Source organism: Seriola lalandi, unplaced genomic scaffold, assembly GCF_002814215.2.
Source record: "Seriola lalandi dorsalis isolate HSWRI2012SDOR001 ecotype SW California unplaced genomic scaffold, Sedor1 jcf7180002054917, whole genome shotgun sequence".
NCBI lineage: Eukaryota > Metazoa > Chordata > Actinopteri > Carangiformes > Carangidae > Seriola > Seriola lalandi.
In genome coordinates this window covers 437055-453539 of record NW_019525469.1, presented here as the reverse complement: position 1 = coordinate 453539, position 16485 = coordinate 437055, and the positions used below count along the sequence as shown (strand labels likewise).

The following is a 16485-nucleotide window of genomic DNA, read 5'->3' as shown; positions in this document are numbered from 1 at the left end:
CAAGGGGTCTCTCAATCAAAACAATAACAAAAGACAGCATTGGGTTACGTCATGAAATACAGTGGGATCATGGTAGTTGTTTTCTTCACCATCATTACCGTGAGTTTCTCCTGGTTTGGATTCCTTTGGTGTCAGTGGTTCAGGAATTCAAAATGACTCTGTGATTATAACCATTAAAAACACTGAATAAAGCAGTTTCACATTTAAGGTCAGTGTTTAACCGACGCTGTACGGCGGACACAAGACATCCGAGAAGGGTGGGGAGCTGCTTTATAATCAAAACAGACATTGAAATCTCACTTCATACAATAAGGGACCTTTAGGCTGCCTATTGTTTGGCTGATGTGACCAAATCAGACCCGAACCCAATAATCATTCCTACATTCCTACTTCAACTGTCAGGTTGGATATCCACCCTCTAATACGCACACAGCTCCAAGGGGAGCTCAGCTTCATGCTGAGATTAATTATAAAGAAAGAAAAAAGGTGAAATCTGAGAAAAATATTCATGTTTAGAAAAAACTGTAAATATGCATTTATTTGGTGTATAATTTATTTACTTGGTGTATATTTAAGGACATTTTGAAACCTGTGTTGAGACTGTTAGGAAACACTCGACATTTACTAAGATGACAATGCCTTCAATTATTATTTTTACAAATTAATTTGTTCACTGAATTTAGAATGGCATGAATGCTGCCATTCACTTTTACATCCGCACTTTTTAAAAGTAATATTAGTTCCATCCATCTATTATCTATGCTGCTTATCCTCATAGGGTTGCGGGGGGGCTGGAGCCAATCCCAGCTGATATTGGGCGAGGGCGGGGTACACCCTGGACAGGTCACCAGTCCATCACAGGGCTGACATATAGAGACAAACAACCAGTTATGCACACATTTACACCTATGAGGGGTTTAAACCCGTAAATTAACCTATTATGCTTGTATTTGGACTGTGGGAGGAAGCTGGAGTACCCAGAGAGAACCCACGCAGACACAGGGAGAATATGCAAACTCCACACGACTGTTTTCGAACCCAGGACCTTCCTACTAATAATAGTTGTTTTGTCAAATTAATTTTGTCACGTTTGTTGATGTTATGTCTATTTCTGTTTTGTGTACTCTTTTATGCTTTTTTATGCTGATAATGTGAATCACTTTGTAGCTTTTGTTTGTGCTGGATAGATAAAGCTGTAATTACTTTACTTACACAGATGTGACATTTTTGGCAAACTGTATGTTAAGTTAATCGCTGCACAGCACTTTTCTATGGTCTGTTTTCAGGGTCGAGTGAGACACATGTCCTCATCAACAAATTCATGACATGGACTGAAGCCCAGAGCTACTGCAGAGCAAACCACACAGACCTGACCAGTGTGAGAAACCTTCAGGAAAACCAGAAAGTAATGAATCTGGTACCTTCCAATAAACTAGTCTGGATCGGCCTTTTCAGAGACTCTTGGAAGTGGTTGGATGGAAGTAACTCCTCATTTAGGAACTGGCATGAAAATGTACCTGATAACAGATATCACAAAGAGGAATGTGTGGCAGCAAATTTTGCGAACTCTGGAAAATGGGAGGACTGGACCTGTGATTACAGGAGAGCATTTATTTGCTACAGTGGTAAGCCATGATTAAGTCTTTAAATGTAAATTTAGATTTACTGTACCTGCAGATGCAGTTGAACATGCTAATGCTTCACTGGTAAATGTTTACCACGTTCACCTCCTTAAATGTTAAAATGTATTTGCTCAAAACACAAAGTCCGGCTGAGGCTGTTGGGAATGTCATTAGCTTTCAGGTTTTTGATCATAAACCAGAGTATTAAGCATCAAAATCATCAAAGTTATTGCAATTCATCCTGAGGCAAACACGAAACAAATTTCATCACAATCCATCCAACAGTTGTTGAGATATTTTAGTCTGGAAAGTGGCAGTTTGACTGACACACCAACATTACCATCTCTGGAGCCATGCTGCTAGAGGGCTAAAAACTGCCCTAAAAGAATAAATGAGGAGAAAAATAACATCCATCAATATCAAGTTATGGATTTAATAAGTTTTAACATCCATACTGTTGATGATGTTCATTAACTTGTTTCAAAAGTTGATATGCAGTCGGGCTCAACAGCAGATGATGGGTTTGTGTTGTTGGAGTGCTGATTTCAATGATGCCAGAATGCCAAGGCCAATGAAATAAGATCTTCCTCCACCATAAAGCACCCACCTACAAAGTGCACCAACTAGAAACTGTGTAACTGATGAAGCTTGTTTGTTTTTCAAAGTCGTAGCTGTTTCAAAGAAAGTGGTGAGAGTGAAGCTGGTGAAAAGAAGCTCCTCTCTGGATCTGAATCACCCTGCTGTGATGGAAGACATCTTGAAGCAGGTAAATGTTTGACCTTTGTATTTTTTTAATGGAAACACTTTAGCGTTTTATTGCTTTTTATACATAACACAATATTCAACAACAAATACAAATACTGTAGTTGTCAACAGGTTATTTAGACGTCTATATACTGTACATTTTCTTTTCATATTTAAACAGTTCAATTGCGTTTCGCCATCATGCTTCATATAATGATTGATTTTTTCCAAGTCTTGGTTTAAATATTTCCTGTAATTCCCAGCAGGTATGAAATTCTTTCCATTGATTACATTTCCAAAAACACTTTCCTCCTCCATGTTCCATAAGTTCATCAGAGCACAGCTGTTCCCACTATGTGTTTTATGGTTGTATTTACATTGTCCCAGTAAAGCTTCAGTTAAGTGCACCTCCAGACAATATGAACCATTCTTCATCTAATATTTTAATTTGTTTTATTGTTATTATTTAGCTGTGATTCCCATTTGCGGTTTATGTATAGCGTTGAGAGTCCTCTGCTTTCTCCACTGCTGACAGAGTACACATCCATAAGCAAATATAAGAGGCCTAATGCTGTAGCTCAGGTAGGAGAGATTGTGACCATATTTCCTGCAACTTGCTTCCATGTTTGAGCAGTGATGTATTTCTCTGTCCTTTACTTGAGTTTTGGGTCATACTCGGAGTGCATATGCAGCCCAGCTTAGCCCCCCTCTTTTCTTCTAAAGTTTATATTTCCCAACTTTATCAAAAGCTCAAACAGAGGCTGAAGAACAAGGGAGTGAATGAAGAAATCAAACTGAGCTGGATGAAGCAGTCGGACGGAAAGAGCTTCCACAGCAAAAAGGAGACAAAGAAGAACACCATTTCAACAAAAGATGATCTTTAATGTCTGAATTTTGTGATAAATTTTCTTTTTCTTTGTCAAAATAAATAACTAGTGTGCATGAGATAAAAAATATGACATTTTGGGACTTTAGGGGCTCCATAGAATAAGTGAGGCTGTACAAAGGTGCAGCAGTGCTTTGAGCTAAATGGTAATATCAACATGGTAACATGCTTGCAATGGAAATGCTAAAATGCAATTTACATGTTAATCTGTCACAATTAATAGTATGTATAATATTGTTAGATTGCAACATAGGGGTTTGTTCAATGAGTCAATTTACTGAAAACTAAAACTTTTCTTTTTAAATGTGATTTTTACTTAAGTAGAATTCAGAATGTAGAACATTTACATTTAATGGGGTATTTTTATGTTGTGATATTTCTACTTTTACTTAATAAAAGATCTGAATACTTTTCCCACCCTGGCTCTTAATCTGTCTCCAGGTCAAACTGAGATCTGGTGACTGTTTAGACCTGAAGCCCCAGCATGATTCACATCATTTACGTTAATTTTCCCCTTTTATTTTCTCATTTATTTATTTTTCTTCAGTCTATTTTTGCTTCCTCCAATTTTTTGTTTTTTTGCTATATTTTTTCTTTTTTATATGGTTTTAAAAATATAGTTATAAAATACACTAAGCACTTAATACTCCGATATAAAGAGGGGATAAATAAAGTATCTATCTATCTATCTATCTATCTATCTATCTATCTATCTATCTATCTATCTATCTATCTATCTATCTATCTATCTATCTATCTAATATGTGGTGTAAGTAGTAATTATTTCTGGTTTTAATGTGTGGTCAGTGTCTCAATACACATTTATGTGAAAAGTCAGTAACAAATACAAATATTATACTGTAATGTTGTACTATTCACTTTTTATTTCTACAGTGGAAATATATTGTAATTTTTGAAATATTTAAAGTAAACCACTAACCGCTAACAACCTCTTTTTCAAATTTACGCCCCTATTTGAGAGTACATGAAGGCAACATAGTGTCACGTCATCGCGTCTCGATGTTACCATGGACACGGAAGAACAACGCTCAAAGTTTCTCACGATTCAGTAGGAATTTACGTGAATTAATGTTAATTTAGTCAAACAAAAATAACTTATTCTTTCTACCAAACCCGTTAAACTCAGAGAGACTAGGTGAGTAAAATTTTGTGACGTTCAGCGGCCCTGTCAAACCAGACCACTATTTACAACTTATAACTTGGAATTTAACCGTTTCTTGAGATAATGTTTGGATTTCCACTGTCCTGACTCAGTATACATAATGCGTATAATAATGCCCCGATTTTATTTAATTTAACAGCAGGTAAAATACACTGGAATTCATTTATACACACAGGACATAGCTAGGAAATAGTTAGCTAGCTAGATACTGGCTACAAGGGCGAATGTATAGAAAATGAATGTATCTGGGGCGACTGAAGTTAGAAATAAATAAATAAAATAAATAAATCCTATTTAGCCCACTTAAAAAATGAAAACAATTGGGTATGGTAATACAACTAGCTAATAGTAATAATAGTAATAATAATAAAGTTTATTGTGAGTGTGAGGTTCTCCGTCAGTTCCTTCCACAACAGTAAACTGAAAATGTCAGGACTAGCATTGATCAAGGTATCAGACAATATTTCAATAACGGGCAGAAATCACACTGTGTTTTCATACAAGATAATTTTAAGATCAGTCCTCCTCAGTTAAGGAGATACTACATTACTTGGGATACTAAAAATCGTTTTCTCCTTTCTATATATTTCTTTAATTTGGGATAACAAGCTTTGTTATCTTGATATAACGAAAAAAAAGAGGCTTTTCTCGGCTTCCTTATGCAGTGCTTTAAATGTAATGAGTAACATCATAGAATCAATTTTAAAACCAACTGGCAGCCAGTGCAAGAATCTTTAGAAAGGAGTCATATGCTATCTGTTCCTGCTCTTTGATAGACTTCTGGCAGCTGCATTTTGTACAATTTTCTTATCTATCACAGGAGTCTAATCGGGAGGAAATGAAAGCAATATCTTTAAACTGAACAAATTCTGTCAATGTTCCCAAGATGGAAGAAATAAAACTGGATTAATTTGGTGATGTGTGTCTCGAAGTTGAGTCTAGGACTGAACATCAGACTGAGGTTGCTAACAAAATCTTTAAGATATTTACAGAGTGGAGCAAGTGATGACTGGATTTTTGGACAGGTTCAGGTTACTTAGTCGTGTCCGTAGGTAGATTTGTTTTGCAGCAAGATGAGAACATCCAGTTTGGCACCCGATTATAAAACAACCATAACATGACACAACACTATAAGAATCAGATAAATGAATTAGATAAGTAAATAAAGTAACCTCTAGAACCAAGTTAAAGGCAAGTATAAAACCAAAATGGATAGTGCTAATAAATAATGCTTCAGCAGTCAATGTGCAAATGTCGCTACATCTTGTTCAGTGATAGCATTGCTCAGTGATAGCATCAGGAACAAAGCTGTTTTTGTACCACTTTGTTCTGCACCTCACACAGATGATTTGGGAATATAGCTGAGAAAATTTTGCAGCTGTCTGATCCTTTATATATCTGCTAAACAGTTTGTTAAGGTGGAAATGCTAACAGGATATAACCGGTATATACAGGACAGGTAGGTGATCTTCTGTAGTTGTCTAGTCTTGTCAGCTCATGTATTTGGTGTGTCCAGTCCAGACTGAAAACATGAAAATGTCTTCCTGGTTGGGTTGCTGTGTGTGTGTGTGTGTGTGTGTGTGTTAACTTAGATGCTTATAAACACATTTACTACTTTTCTCAAAGATGGAGACTGTGCTGGAGTCAGACAGAGAGGAGCAACTTAAAAGTGGAGAGACACAAGAAGAGGAGGAGAAGCAGGATGACCGAGAGTTGGAGGGGGCTCTCGGTAACATCCATGTCTCAGCGTCTATGCAGCCTCTGTGAGCTCACACACACACATATACAAACTCACACACTAGAAGGAGACTAGAAGCTGACGGGAATGAAAACACATTTGAGAAGCTGGAACCAAAATTTTTTGCTTTTTTGGTTGAAAAATTACTTGATTGAATTCATTAATTATCCACTTTACTGTACATTATTATTATTATTATTTTTTTTTTTGAGCTGTTGTTCCGACTCTAATATTGAACTATCTGCTATTTAGAGTTTTTCCAAATTTCACCGTCTGACTTGATCTGATCCCCTTCAGGTACAGATATTTTAACAGCTGGTGTTAAAGTCACAAAAACCTTACTGACAATAAATATTTAAGATTTTTTTGCATCTAATTTTACATCAGGATGTGTGATGATGGAATGAGAGCACATGAACATGATAATTCACTGTCTTCACGTGCTGTGCCTCACCAGCCTGAGCTTGGATGAGGCATATCCCAAGGTCTACAGGATTAACTCTCCTGATGAGATTCGACTGTTGGCCATTGCCGACAACTTCCAGCGTCAATATTCACACTTGTATCCCGACCGCAAGCCGCTGCTGCTCTGCCCTCTCAATGAATGTGGTGTTAAGGTAATGCTAAACTAAACTAACCTTTGTTCTCTTTTCTTTTTTCTACCACTTAGCCTCTACACTGTATACATATCCCTGTCTCTGTCTAATACCAGCGTATATTTTTCTGATATTTAGAAGTTTGTGTCTACGACTCTTCGGCCCACTCCGACAATCTTCCCTGAACTTTTCACCTGGGAGGGCAGTGCTTCCTTTGTGGCTAACTTCCTGTCTCTGGAACCTTTGGAGCCGCCTGTCGACCCGGTCAGAAAGTAGCACACACTAGCGCACATAAAATCCAGCCATTATTTTTCAGTATCTATTAAAAGGGAAAGGTAGCCACAATTTTACCATTTTACAGGCCAAACTGTAAGATGGTGTAAACTGGAATAAAACACAACCTCTGCTAAATAGTTTCTTTCATCATAACACATTCATGTCATGTTGGAGTTACTTTAACTACCAGTTTTTCATTTGTAAACACTGTTCACATCAGCACTGGCAAGATATAGATGACTTACTGCTTAACAATAGCCTATACTTGGACCACATGCTTGTTTTCTTCTGGCACCCTGTATATGTCCGGTTCCGCTCCCCGAATCTGGCCCAAATACAGCATGATTGTCAGACGCTACCTCCACATCTAGAACAATACTAGTGATTCTGCAGTCATGAGTCTACAACATACAAGACTTTGTCAGAGATAGAATGATAAAGTCCAGGGGCCAGTTGTATGAATAGATTGTACACATAAGAACCATGCTTACGCCATTTCGTTTAATATCCTAATTATTTACCGTGAGTCATTCTGTAAACCGTTTCATATTTTGTGTGTACACATAGTTTTAGTCATGAATCTACACAGAGTTTTATGCATCTGGCCCCAGAACTTATGGTGGTGCGATATGAACATCTAACAGGAGCTAAAGCTGTAGGATTCTGGTACTACAGACATCAAGCCTATAGATCTGATGTATGTGTTCACAAAAAAATCCATAAATACACACACATTGACCTTCTCTGCAGTGTGTATGATTGATAGTAACGGTGTGTGTTTTGCTGTCCCAGCCGAGCTACCTGTTCTCCTCCACCTCCGTGCTGCAGAGTCAGAGAGCCACATGTTTTGAATTTGCCACCATGCTGTGCAGCCTGCTGCTCGGTGCTGACTATGATGCCTATTGTGTCAGCGGCTACGCAGTCAAAGATATGTGTCTGCTCGACCAGAGCCTGCAGGACTGCCCTCTGCTGGACACTAAGGTCAAGGTAAGTGCTGCTCTGCAGGTCACTACATACCAGTTGTGGAAAGTATCTAAGTACAATTACTTAAGTGCTGTTCCTAAGTACAATACTGACATGCTTGTACCAACTTGAGTATCTCCATTTTATAAAACTTTACACTTCTGCTCCACTACATTTGTTTACCAGCTATAAATAGTAGTTACTTTGCATATCACTTTTCATACAAAAAAATCCCCCAATCCCCAATGCTGAAACCTGCATTAATGTTTCTTGTGTCACTTATTGCTAAATGTGAAACATGTTCATTTAAATTAACACAGGTTAGTTACTGTTTGTAGGTATCGGAAACACTGCTTAAATATTAATGCATCTGTGACAATAATCTTATTAAAATATCACACCATTAAATGGTTCATTTGGCATGATGAGTATTTACATTTGTTTCTTTAAGTACACTTTGCTATTAATACTTATGTACTTTCACTCAAGTATAATATTAAATATAGGAATTACTTATAACAGAGTAGTTTTACATCATTGTATTATTATTGTTACTTAAGTAAAGGACCTGAGTACGTGTTCCACCATATGAATGTGTCTGTTTGGTTGTGTGTGCTGTGTGTTTGTATGTGCAGAGTGTGATCTCAGAGCAGGAGTCACAGCACAACAAGTACACAGTGAAACCTGTGAGGGAGCTGAAGAGTCACTTTCTGACACAGCAAGAAAAGAAGAAACAGGAAGCAGAAGCTGCACTTCTTCAAAAACAAAAACTACAGGAGGTAACTTGACACCAACACAATTTGGTAGTGAAAAGTGTTATATAAATAAATTTTATTATTATTATTATTATTATTATTATTATTAATTATCTTAATCTTGTTTTATTCCATATATGATAAAGGAAATCATCCAATCTTCACACTGGAAAATCTGGAACCAGCAAATATTTGTTTGAAATTTGTCTAAACTGTTCATTCAGTTTTCAAAAAAGTTGCTGATAGATATATTGATTGACTAATTGTTGCAGCTCTAAATACTGTCGTGAAAGCCCTGTCAGTCCGTTTGAGAGCTACAGCAGGTTCCCATCCAGTGACACAGCAATAAACTGAAAATTATTATTACCATGCATTGATTTACTGAGTGAAACTTGTCCATCCAGTAAAGCTTTAAATGAGATGTTAAACCCTCCTCTTCTCTCTGTCCCCTCCCTTCACCTTCTACCTCTTCTCCCCCCTCATTTACAGGAGAGTGAGCAGCGAACGGCTGACCCCCTGCGAGGACTGCGGGTGCACTGCTGGGTGCTGGTGCTGTCAGGAAGTCGGAGCGTCCAGAAGAACTTCTTCATTGACCCTCTGACCGGGATCAGCTACAGCACCGACCACGAAAACTTCCTGGGCATCGAGAGCGTGTGGAACAATCTCAACTACTATGTCAACATGCAGGACTGCAGGAATGGCTGCGCTGTGAGTCCACGACAACTGCTGATGTAATATACTGTTAGAGTCAGAATCAATAGAGACAATAGATGCTTTCTGTGTGTGTGTGTGTGTGTGTGTGTGTGTGTGTGTGTAGGATATGATGTATGACCTTGAAGATTTAAACATGTGGGAGCCAGTCTTGTTCGGTGCAACCAGCAAAAAGCAGCTTATTCTCGATGTCTTGAAGGAAAAGGAGACAAAGATGCTGAGCAAAATTAACAAAGATGAGGAGGTATGTATGTGTGTTTCTCTGTGTGTATGTTCATGCCTCGCCCTATCTAGCAGCTCTGGTGTAAAACCAAGACTCAGAAGCAGATCAGGTAGGACTAAAGAGAGGATGGCAGCAGGTAGGATAAATCTGGTGATATTTTTCTTATTGTCAACAAATGGAGCAACACGTGGTTGTTTAGATCTTTTCATGGGATTTGTTGATAGTAAGAAATAAACAGACAACAACAGTTAAAACTTTAACCATTTCCCACATTTTTTACTTGGTCCTCTCTAAACGTCCATTTCCCTTCAGTACTTTTCACCTGTTTTGATGCCCATTGAAATTTTGCACATAAAGAACCTAAATGAAAAAAAAGGAAAGAAAGTTTTTGAAAACATTTTTTTAAAATAATGATTTTACACCTTTAACTGGGATGTCATAATGCTAATTATTCTACTGGTGATACAGCATCTGCACATTGCTGTCCAGTCCACCCACTGTAGCCAAGAGGTGGTAGCTGATGAAAGGTTCGTGTACTTTCTGACAGTTTGTTTTTCCTTTTAAACCAAAAATTAAAAAACAATGAAGAAAGGTAGTAAAGGTAGCACGGAAGTAAAGGACAGTATTTCAAAATGAAAGCCAAGAGGATAGAATAGCCATTTTACAAAGTGTAACATTATGCAATCACCTAACTACCATTCTTCATTCTTCAATTCAACAAAGAAAAAATTGAGAAAAAGGAATTTGCAAATAGCAGAACTGGACCGTTTCTTCCAATTCAATGTTCTTGTTTTTTGGTTTTTAATTCTGACAACAAAAACAAAACAAAAAATGGTCTGATTTTCCATTTTCTGAATTTTGGTTTAAAATGAAAAAACAAACTGCCTAAATGTACCCCAATTTTGAAAACAAAAAAAACATAACAGAAAGACTTGCATTGTCACTTAAACATGATTTTGCCATGAACATGAATGTTGTGAAGTGTAAGACCAACATTGTGTTGTTATTGGTTTTGAAGGTGGAGGAGGAGCCCCGGGTTTTTGAGATGCCGAGGTCCTGGGTCAATTACATCACAATCTCAAAAGAAGGTACAGAAACTCCACATGATTGTAAAGCTGACAAACATGACATTAAAACTTTAATATTTTGTTAGTTTTTCTGAGTGTTATTCAAATAAAGTGCAGGTAGCAGAGTGGAAATATAAACATAGATCAGTCTCAGTATTCTGCTGTAGTCATACACTAATGCCTTCTCAAACCCAAACACACGATGCTGTGAAACTTCTAGAAACTGCCGCCTGTCCTTTCTCACTCAGACCTGGAGACCCGCTGGCCGGGAGGACAGAAGGTGACCCGCTACAGAAAAGCAAAAGTGGAGAAGTTCACTGCATACCTGAGGCCAGACGGCCTGGTCACACGACTGATGACCTACAAAGACCTGGACTGTGAGTGTTGAAAAGAAGCTGTGACTCCCTAAAAATAAAGTTTTTCTGCAAGTGGGTTATAGGGTATTTTTACCACAGTCCCATCAGACCTGAAGAAAACAGTCTTTAGTAACAGTGAGATACAGCAGAGCACTGAACAGCTGTTAATGTAAGTCTATGTAATTGAAATAGGTTTGTGTATGATATAATGTGTGTGTGTGCGTGTTTGTGTGTGTGTGTGTGTGCGTGCGTGCATTGAAGGCACCGAGGTTGCCATGGTGAAGGAGTGGTATCAACACAGGAACGACCACTTGGAGGAGAGGGAGGTCAACAAGGTCGACAGCTTCACCACAGAACGCTTCAAACGGGGAAGACCTTTCTACCTTCTATGTAAATCTGATTTCTGCTGCTGTTCAGTTAAAACCTCAGATTACCACTGACACACTTTAACTGATCCAACTATGTTCAGAAACATTTAAAACAAAATCTGAACTGATCACCCAGACTCACAACAAAGTGTGAATGTTTTCAGTTCTCCTTCAGTAATGGTTGTTTCATGTACAATAAAATCTCTTTAGATTCTTTGCTGCCATTGTTATTTCTTCATCATCCTTGTGAGCACATGGTGAAAACCAGTTACTGTTCTGCTTTGTAGTTGTAGCACAGTCAAGACGAAGTAGAGTTTTTAAGGAAAAATGTGCAGGAACACAGTGAACAGGAATCAATGGGCTTTAAAGGTCCATGTTTTACACTTTAGAAGATTCTAGTCCCTCAATGTTAAGTCTCTTTCATTTGTTCAGTTTACAGGTTCAAGTCCCTGAGTGCAGACGCCATGCATGAAATGGGGTTCAGCAATACTCGCATCGACAACGTGGTGCGGAGGGTGGTGTCACCAGGCGAAATGACGGAGATCTTCGAGGACAGAGCCGACTTCCTCCACTACAGACACGTCGTCTTCGACCGACACATTCAGATTTCAGAACCACATGTGTGCATTGACCCGGACGGCCAACTGCTACGGGTAAAAATATGTAAACAAGAAGTGAAGAAATTAACAAATCTAATTAACGTGTTCAGTGTTTCAGATTTTATTGAGTCAAATCTGTCACAAACGTTCCCTCGAACTCAAGGATGAACTGGTTAGAGTTTGTTGATCAGAGGTCAAAGGTCAAGGTCACTGTTACCTCATAAAACACATGTTTGGCCATAACTCAAGAATTCATATGCCAATTATGACAAAATACACTTAATGCCTTTTATGAAATTCCTTCAAAGTTTTCACTACATTATATTATATGAGTCTGGACAGTCATGGATGTAAACTGCAAGTTGACTGGTTTGTGGAAGGATACAACCAGCAGGCGGATTAGTTTTGTTCAGGACAGTTAGGTTGGTAACCAATACAGTTTTTCATAGTGGTCCCCAATGCATGTTATTCACCTACTATAATATAATAATAAGATGGTTTTTTTTTTAGATATTACATCTTTTTTTGTTGTCTGTCTAACTTGGGGGATCAACTTTGTTTTGTATTCAAGTGTAGTGTGGGTTATATTGTTTCATCTCAACAAACGAGGCAGGATGCCTATGTGCCTGTGTGTGTGTGTGTGTGTGTGTGTGTGTGTGTGTGTGTGTGTGTGTGTGTGTGTGTGTGTGTTTGTGTCTGTGTCTGTGTCTCTTTCTGTGTGTATGTGGTGTGTTAGGTGGTGGAGCGTTTCCACAGGGACAGAGCCAAACCAGCCAATGAAGACGTTGCCGAGCGAGTGTTCCTACCCTCTCAAAGACGGATTGAGGTGACCTATCACTTAGAGGATCACAGATTCATCCCTTCAAAGAGGAGCTTCATCAAACCTCGAGAGTCAACAGAGCAAAAGAAGGCCGAGGAGTTCACATTTGACCTGGTCTCCAGCTTCCAGGTACAGACAACAAACACACAGCATGATACATAGTGTAGATTTCACGGTGTCTGAGCTGCATATGTGATCATAAACTTCAATAATAAAAGCATCTGTGTCTGTCTGCATCCCTTGTGTGTGTGTGTGCGCGGTGGGGGGGGGTTAAGGTGGATCCATCTGAGAAGCCTCTTAAGATCCATACCCTGTATGAGATGCTGGTGGCCCTGATGAGGGATGAGAAGATGGTGGCTGCCCAGATCGAACAGTCTCTGGACGAGGTGACGATTGATGTTTAGAGTAGGACTCAGACACAAAGATTTACCCAACATCTGCAATGTTTCTCATTCTTTTAAGAAAATCCTGTGATGGTTTAAAATATTCAAAATGCAAACAGGACACTAAAACCTTCCTGTTTGGAATTATACATGTTCCCTCAGCCAACATATCATTCACAATGGCCAATTGTATTTCGTACCAAACCTCCAGAATATGACTCAGAGGATATGTGTTCTGCTCTGTCAATCATCTTGTATCTATTCTGAACTAATTTAAGATTAACTTGAGCTCTGGAGGACCTGGGGGCCAGGCTGAACCTGTGCCTTGTCCCCAGACATGTAGCTTCACACAGACCAAAACTAACAGTGCATTTAGGCGGCTGACACAGTGATAGACCAGGGAAAGTTTCATGATATGTGAGTTTAGTTTGTAAGTTAATGTTTGTTACTTTGACCTCAGTTGAGGATGTGAAAACTTCTTCTAAATCTTATGTGTGAGCAGGTACAAAACATTGTGGCCCGCAGAGAGGAGGAGGAGAACAACATTCAGCTTTTCTTCTCCCCATGGAGCACAGCAGGAGCAGCCAGGGCTCGCAGCAGCAGAAAGGAAATGGTTAGAAACACACACATATACACACACACACACACACACACACACACACACACACACACACACATACACACACACACACACACACACAGACTATATATGAAAATGGTTGTGTTGGTTGATTCCAAATTTGACAGCTATTTTGTCAACAAAAGTATAAAAACATACCTACCACCCTTATATTACCTATTTATCTTATCTATTTACCTTCCCACTGAATTATTCCTATATATAAAATTCACTTAAAAAAAAAATTCATGCTGATACCGAGATTAGGGAGTAAAAAATTCAGATATTGACATATCTGATATATATAAAAACACTTGTGATAAAGATTTGTAATGACAGCAGGATATTTAACAATAAACTTTATTGTCCAAAATGACATCAGTTCACTGTAACGATAAAGTTCAGTGGTGAATAAAATAACTATAAAAAGAATATATATATATATATATATATAAAATATACATACATACATATACATACAGTATATGTATTAGTTCCTTTGTTTTTTATAAAAGTATTCATATCAGTGCATATAGGAGAATATATGCGGCAATACCGATATATCTGTGATAGGCCAATATCGGCCGACTGATAAATCTGTCGGGCTGTAGTTTATTATCAGACCCCATTCACACACACACACACACACACATGCAGGCACACACACACAAGTACACTGACAATGGACCCGTCTGCCGCTAAAAACATCAACGCAAACCTGTTTATATGTGGTAGCGGGGAAGTGAGATCTGATCACCAGTAGTCTCAAGTGACCACCACATCACTGAAGACGCATGTTGTTGTAGGTCTGGGCCTGTAACCCTAACCATAAGACCAAGGAACCACAGTTCCAGTGGTTAACAACACTGACAACACAAGCCAAAAACTCAGTCTTCCCTGTCTTCAAATCAACACAGAAAACTGAGTTTGTGAACATCTTCACCCTGAAAGGAAATGTGTATGTGTGGACAAGGCCTCGGTTTAAACAGACAAAACACTTTTTGCTATTGCAGGAGCGTCAGGCTCTGGAGGAGCAGAGGTGGCTGCAGGAGAGGGAAAAGGACATCCTGGCTGTCATCCTGATCCAGCTGGACAAAGCAGGGACTCTGAGCGCTGAGGACGCCAAGCAGCTCCACCAGGAGTGTTTGACAACGTTTAAACAGAAACTGCTGGAGCATGCCGACCTCATTCAGGAACGCTACGAAAAGGTACAGCACAAGCTTACATGATGTAGATCACAGCCCTTTTCGTCTGCAGGAACTTCACGAGATGTGATGTAACATATCGCCAGTGTCACATTTCACTACTGTTCCCACTGTTCTTCTGGAAGTAAATCTACTACTATCTAACTTTAAAAGATACAAATCACATGGTTTTATATACAATTCTTAGTCGGTTTTATCTAGTGCTTTATGTGTATCTGACGGTTGAGTATACTGGAGTGTATCAACATTTTTCTAAGGAAACACATGCGCCTTAAAGAGTTAGTTTTGTTTATGATGTGCACAAATTTTGGGAGTTTGGGATAAACAAGAAGATTTAGAGACACTGCAAGTCTGCTGTAATCAAACTCTGTGATAAAGAAAACACAGTTTTGTGTTTAGGTGACGCAGGAGCTGCAGAAGAAACAGCAGTGGTACCAAGAGAACCAGCTCAGCATGACACAAACGGAGGAGGCAGATTACCACAGCTTCTGCTCTGAGAAAACACTGCAGATACACGTCACCAAGAAACGGCTCAGCATGTACACACACACACACACACACACACACACACACACACACACACATTTAGACAGTCCAAAGTCATAATGATGCATAATGCATAATCGTTGCTTAGCTAGCTGTTACTGTAAAAAAAAAAAAGAACAGAAAGTATTTTGATCATGGTGTGTGTATGATGGTGTGTGTATGATGGTGTGTGTATGATTACTTATGTGTGTCTGTGTGTGTTTGTTCCAGGCATAAGGAGGCAGCTCCTCAGAAATACCTTGCTTTTGATCAGAAGCTGAGACGAGACCCTCGACTGGCCCCTCACCTGTCCAACTGACAAAGTGTTTCAAAGTATTTATGTTTTTCTATTTGTGAACTGGTTTTGCTATGCTGTCATCTCTACCCTCCTGTCCAGAGCAGCTATTTTCAAATAATAAAGTTAAAAAACTGAGCGAATAACTGCAGCAACACTAATCACTAAATACATGAATGTTTTGTAACACATCACTGGTGTAATATAATGAAATATTTTTACTTTATTACAATTTTGAAGAACTTCTGCTTCACTGCATTTCAGAGGCAAATATTGTATTTTTTACTCCGCTACAGTTTGTTGACAGCTTTAATAATAGAATAGAATAATCTAATGATATGATATACAATAGTTGAACAGCCACTCCGCTACACTGACCACTTTTATTTTTAAACTTGAGGTACATTTACCTGATACTTACATACTTTTACTTACATAACATTTTCAATGCAGAACTTTTACTTGTAATGGAGCATTTCTAAAGTTCTTGTATTGGTGCTTTTACTTAAGTAAAGGATCTTCAGAAGCAACAGCTGGATTTACATGAAATT

The 16485-nt window shown here is 38.5% G+C and overlaps 2 protein-coding genes across 2 annotated transcripts in view; both read left to right on the top strand.

The window, feature by feature from the left end:
• The window catches only part of LOC147817683 (uncharacterized), a 15367-nt gene extending 12027 nt beyond the window's left edge, over positions 1–3340 (top strand). Inside the window, exons 8-10 of the mRNA XM_087169857.1 lie at positions 1248–1625; positions 2288–2388; positions 3116–3340. Of these exons, the coding sequence (XP_087025983.1) occupies positions 1248–1625; positions 2288–2388; positions 3116–3250 (614 nt within the window). The 3' untranslated portion in view covers positions 3251–3340. The remainder of the gene's footprint in view (positions 1–1247; positions 1626–2287; positions 2389–3115) is intronic.
• Positions 3341–4317: 977 nt separating this feature from the next.
• On the top strand, positions 4318–16080 carry drc7 (dynein regulatory complex subunit 7). The gene is made up of 18 exons (XM_023431122.2): positions 4318–4408; positions 6062–6198; positions 6631–6790; positions 6908–7033; positions 7838–8032; positions 8644–8787; positions 9253–9471; positions 9581–9718; positions 10716–10785; positions 11013–11141; positions 11382–11510; positions 11921–12141; positions 12824–13036; positions 13183–13293; positions 13793–13903; positions 14923–15117; positions 15514–15653; positions 15871–16080. Exons 2-18 carry the CDS (start codon positions 6062–6064, stop codon positions 15956–15958), a joined length of 2526 nt encoding a protein of 841 aa, XP_023286890.1. The 5' UTR covers positions 4318–4408; the 3' UTR covers positions 15959–16080.
• Positions 16081–16485: the final 405 nt, after the last annotated feature.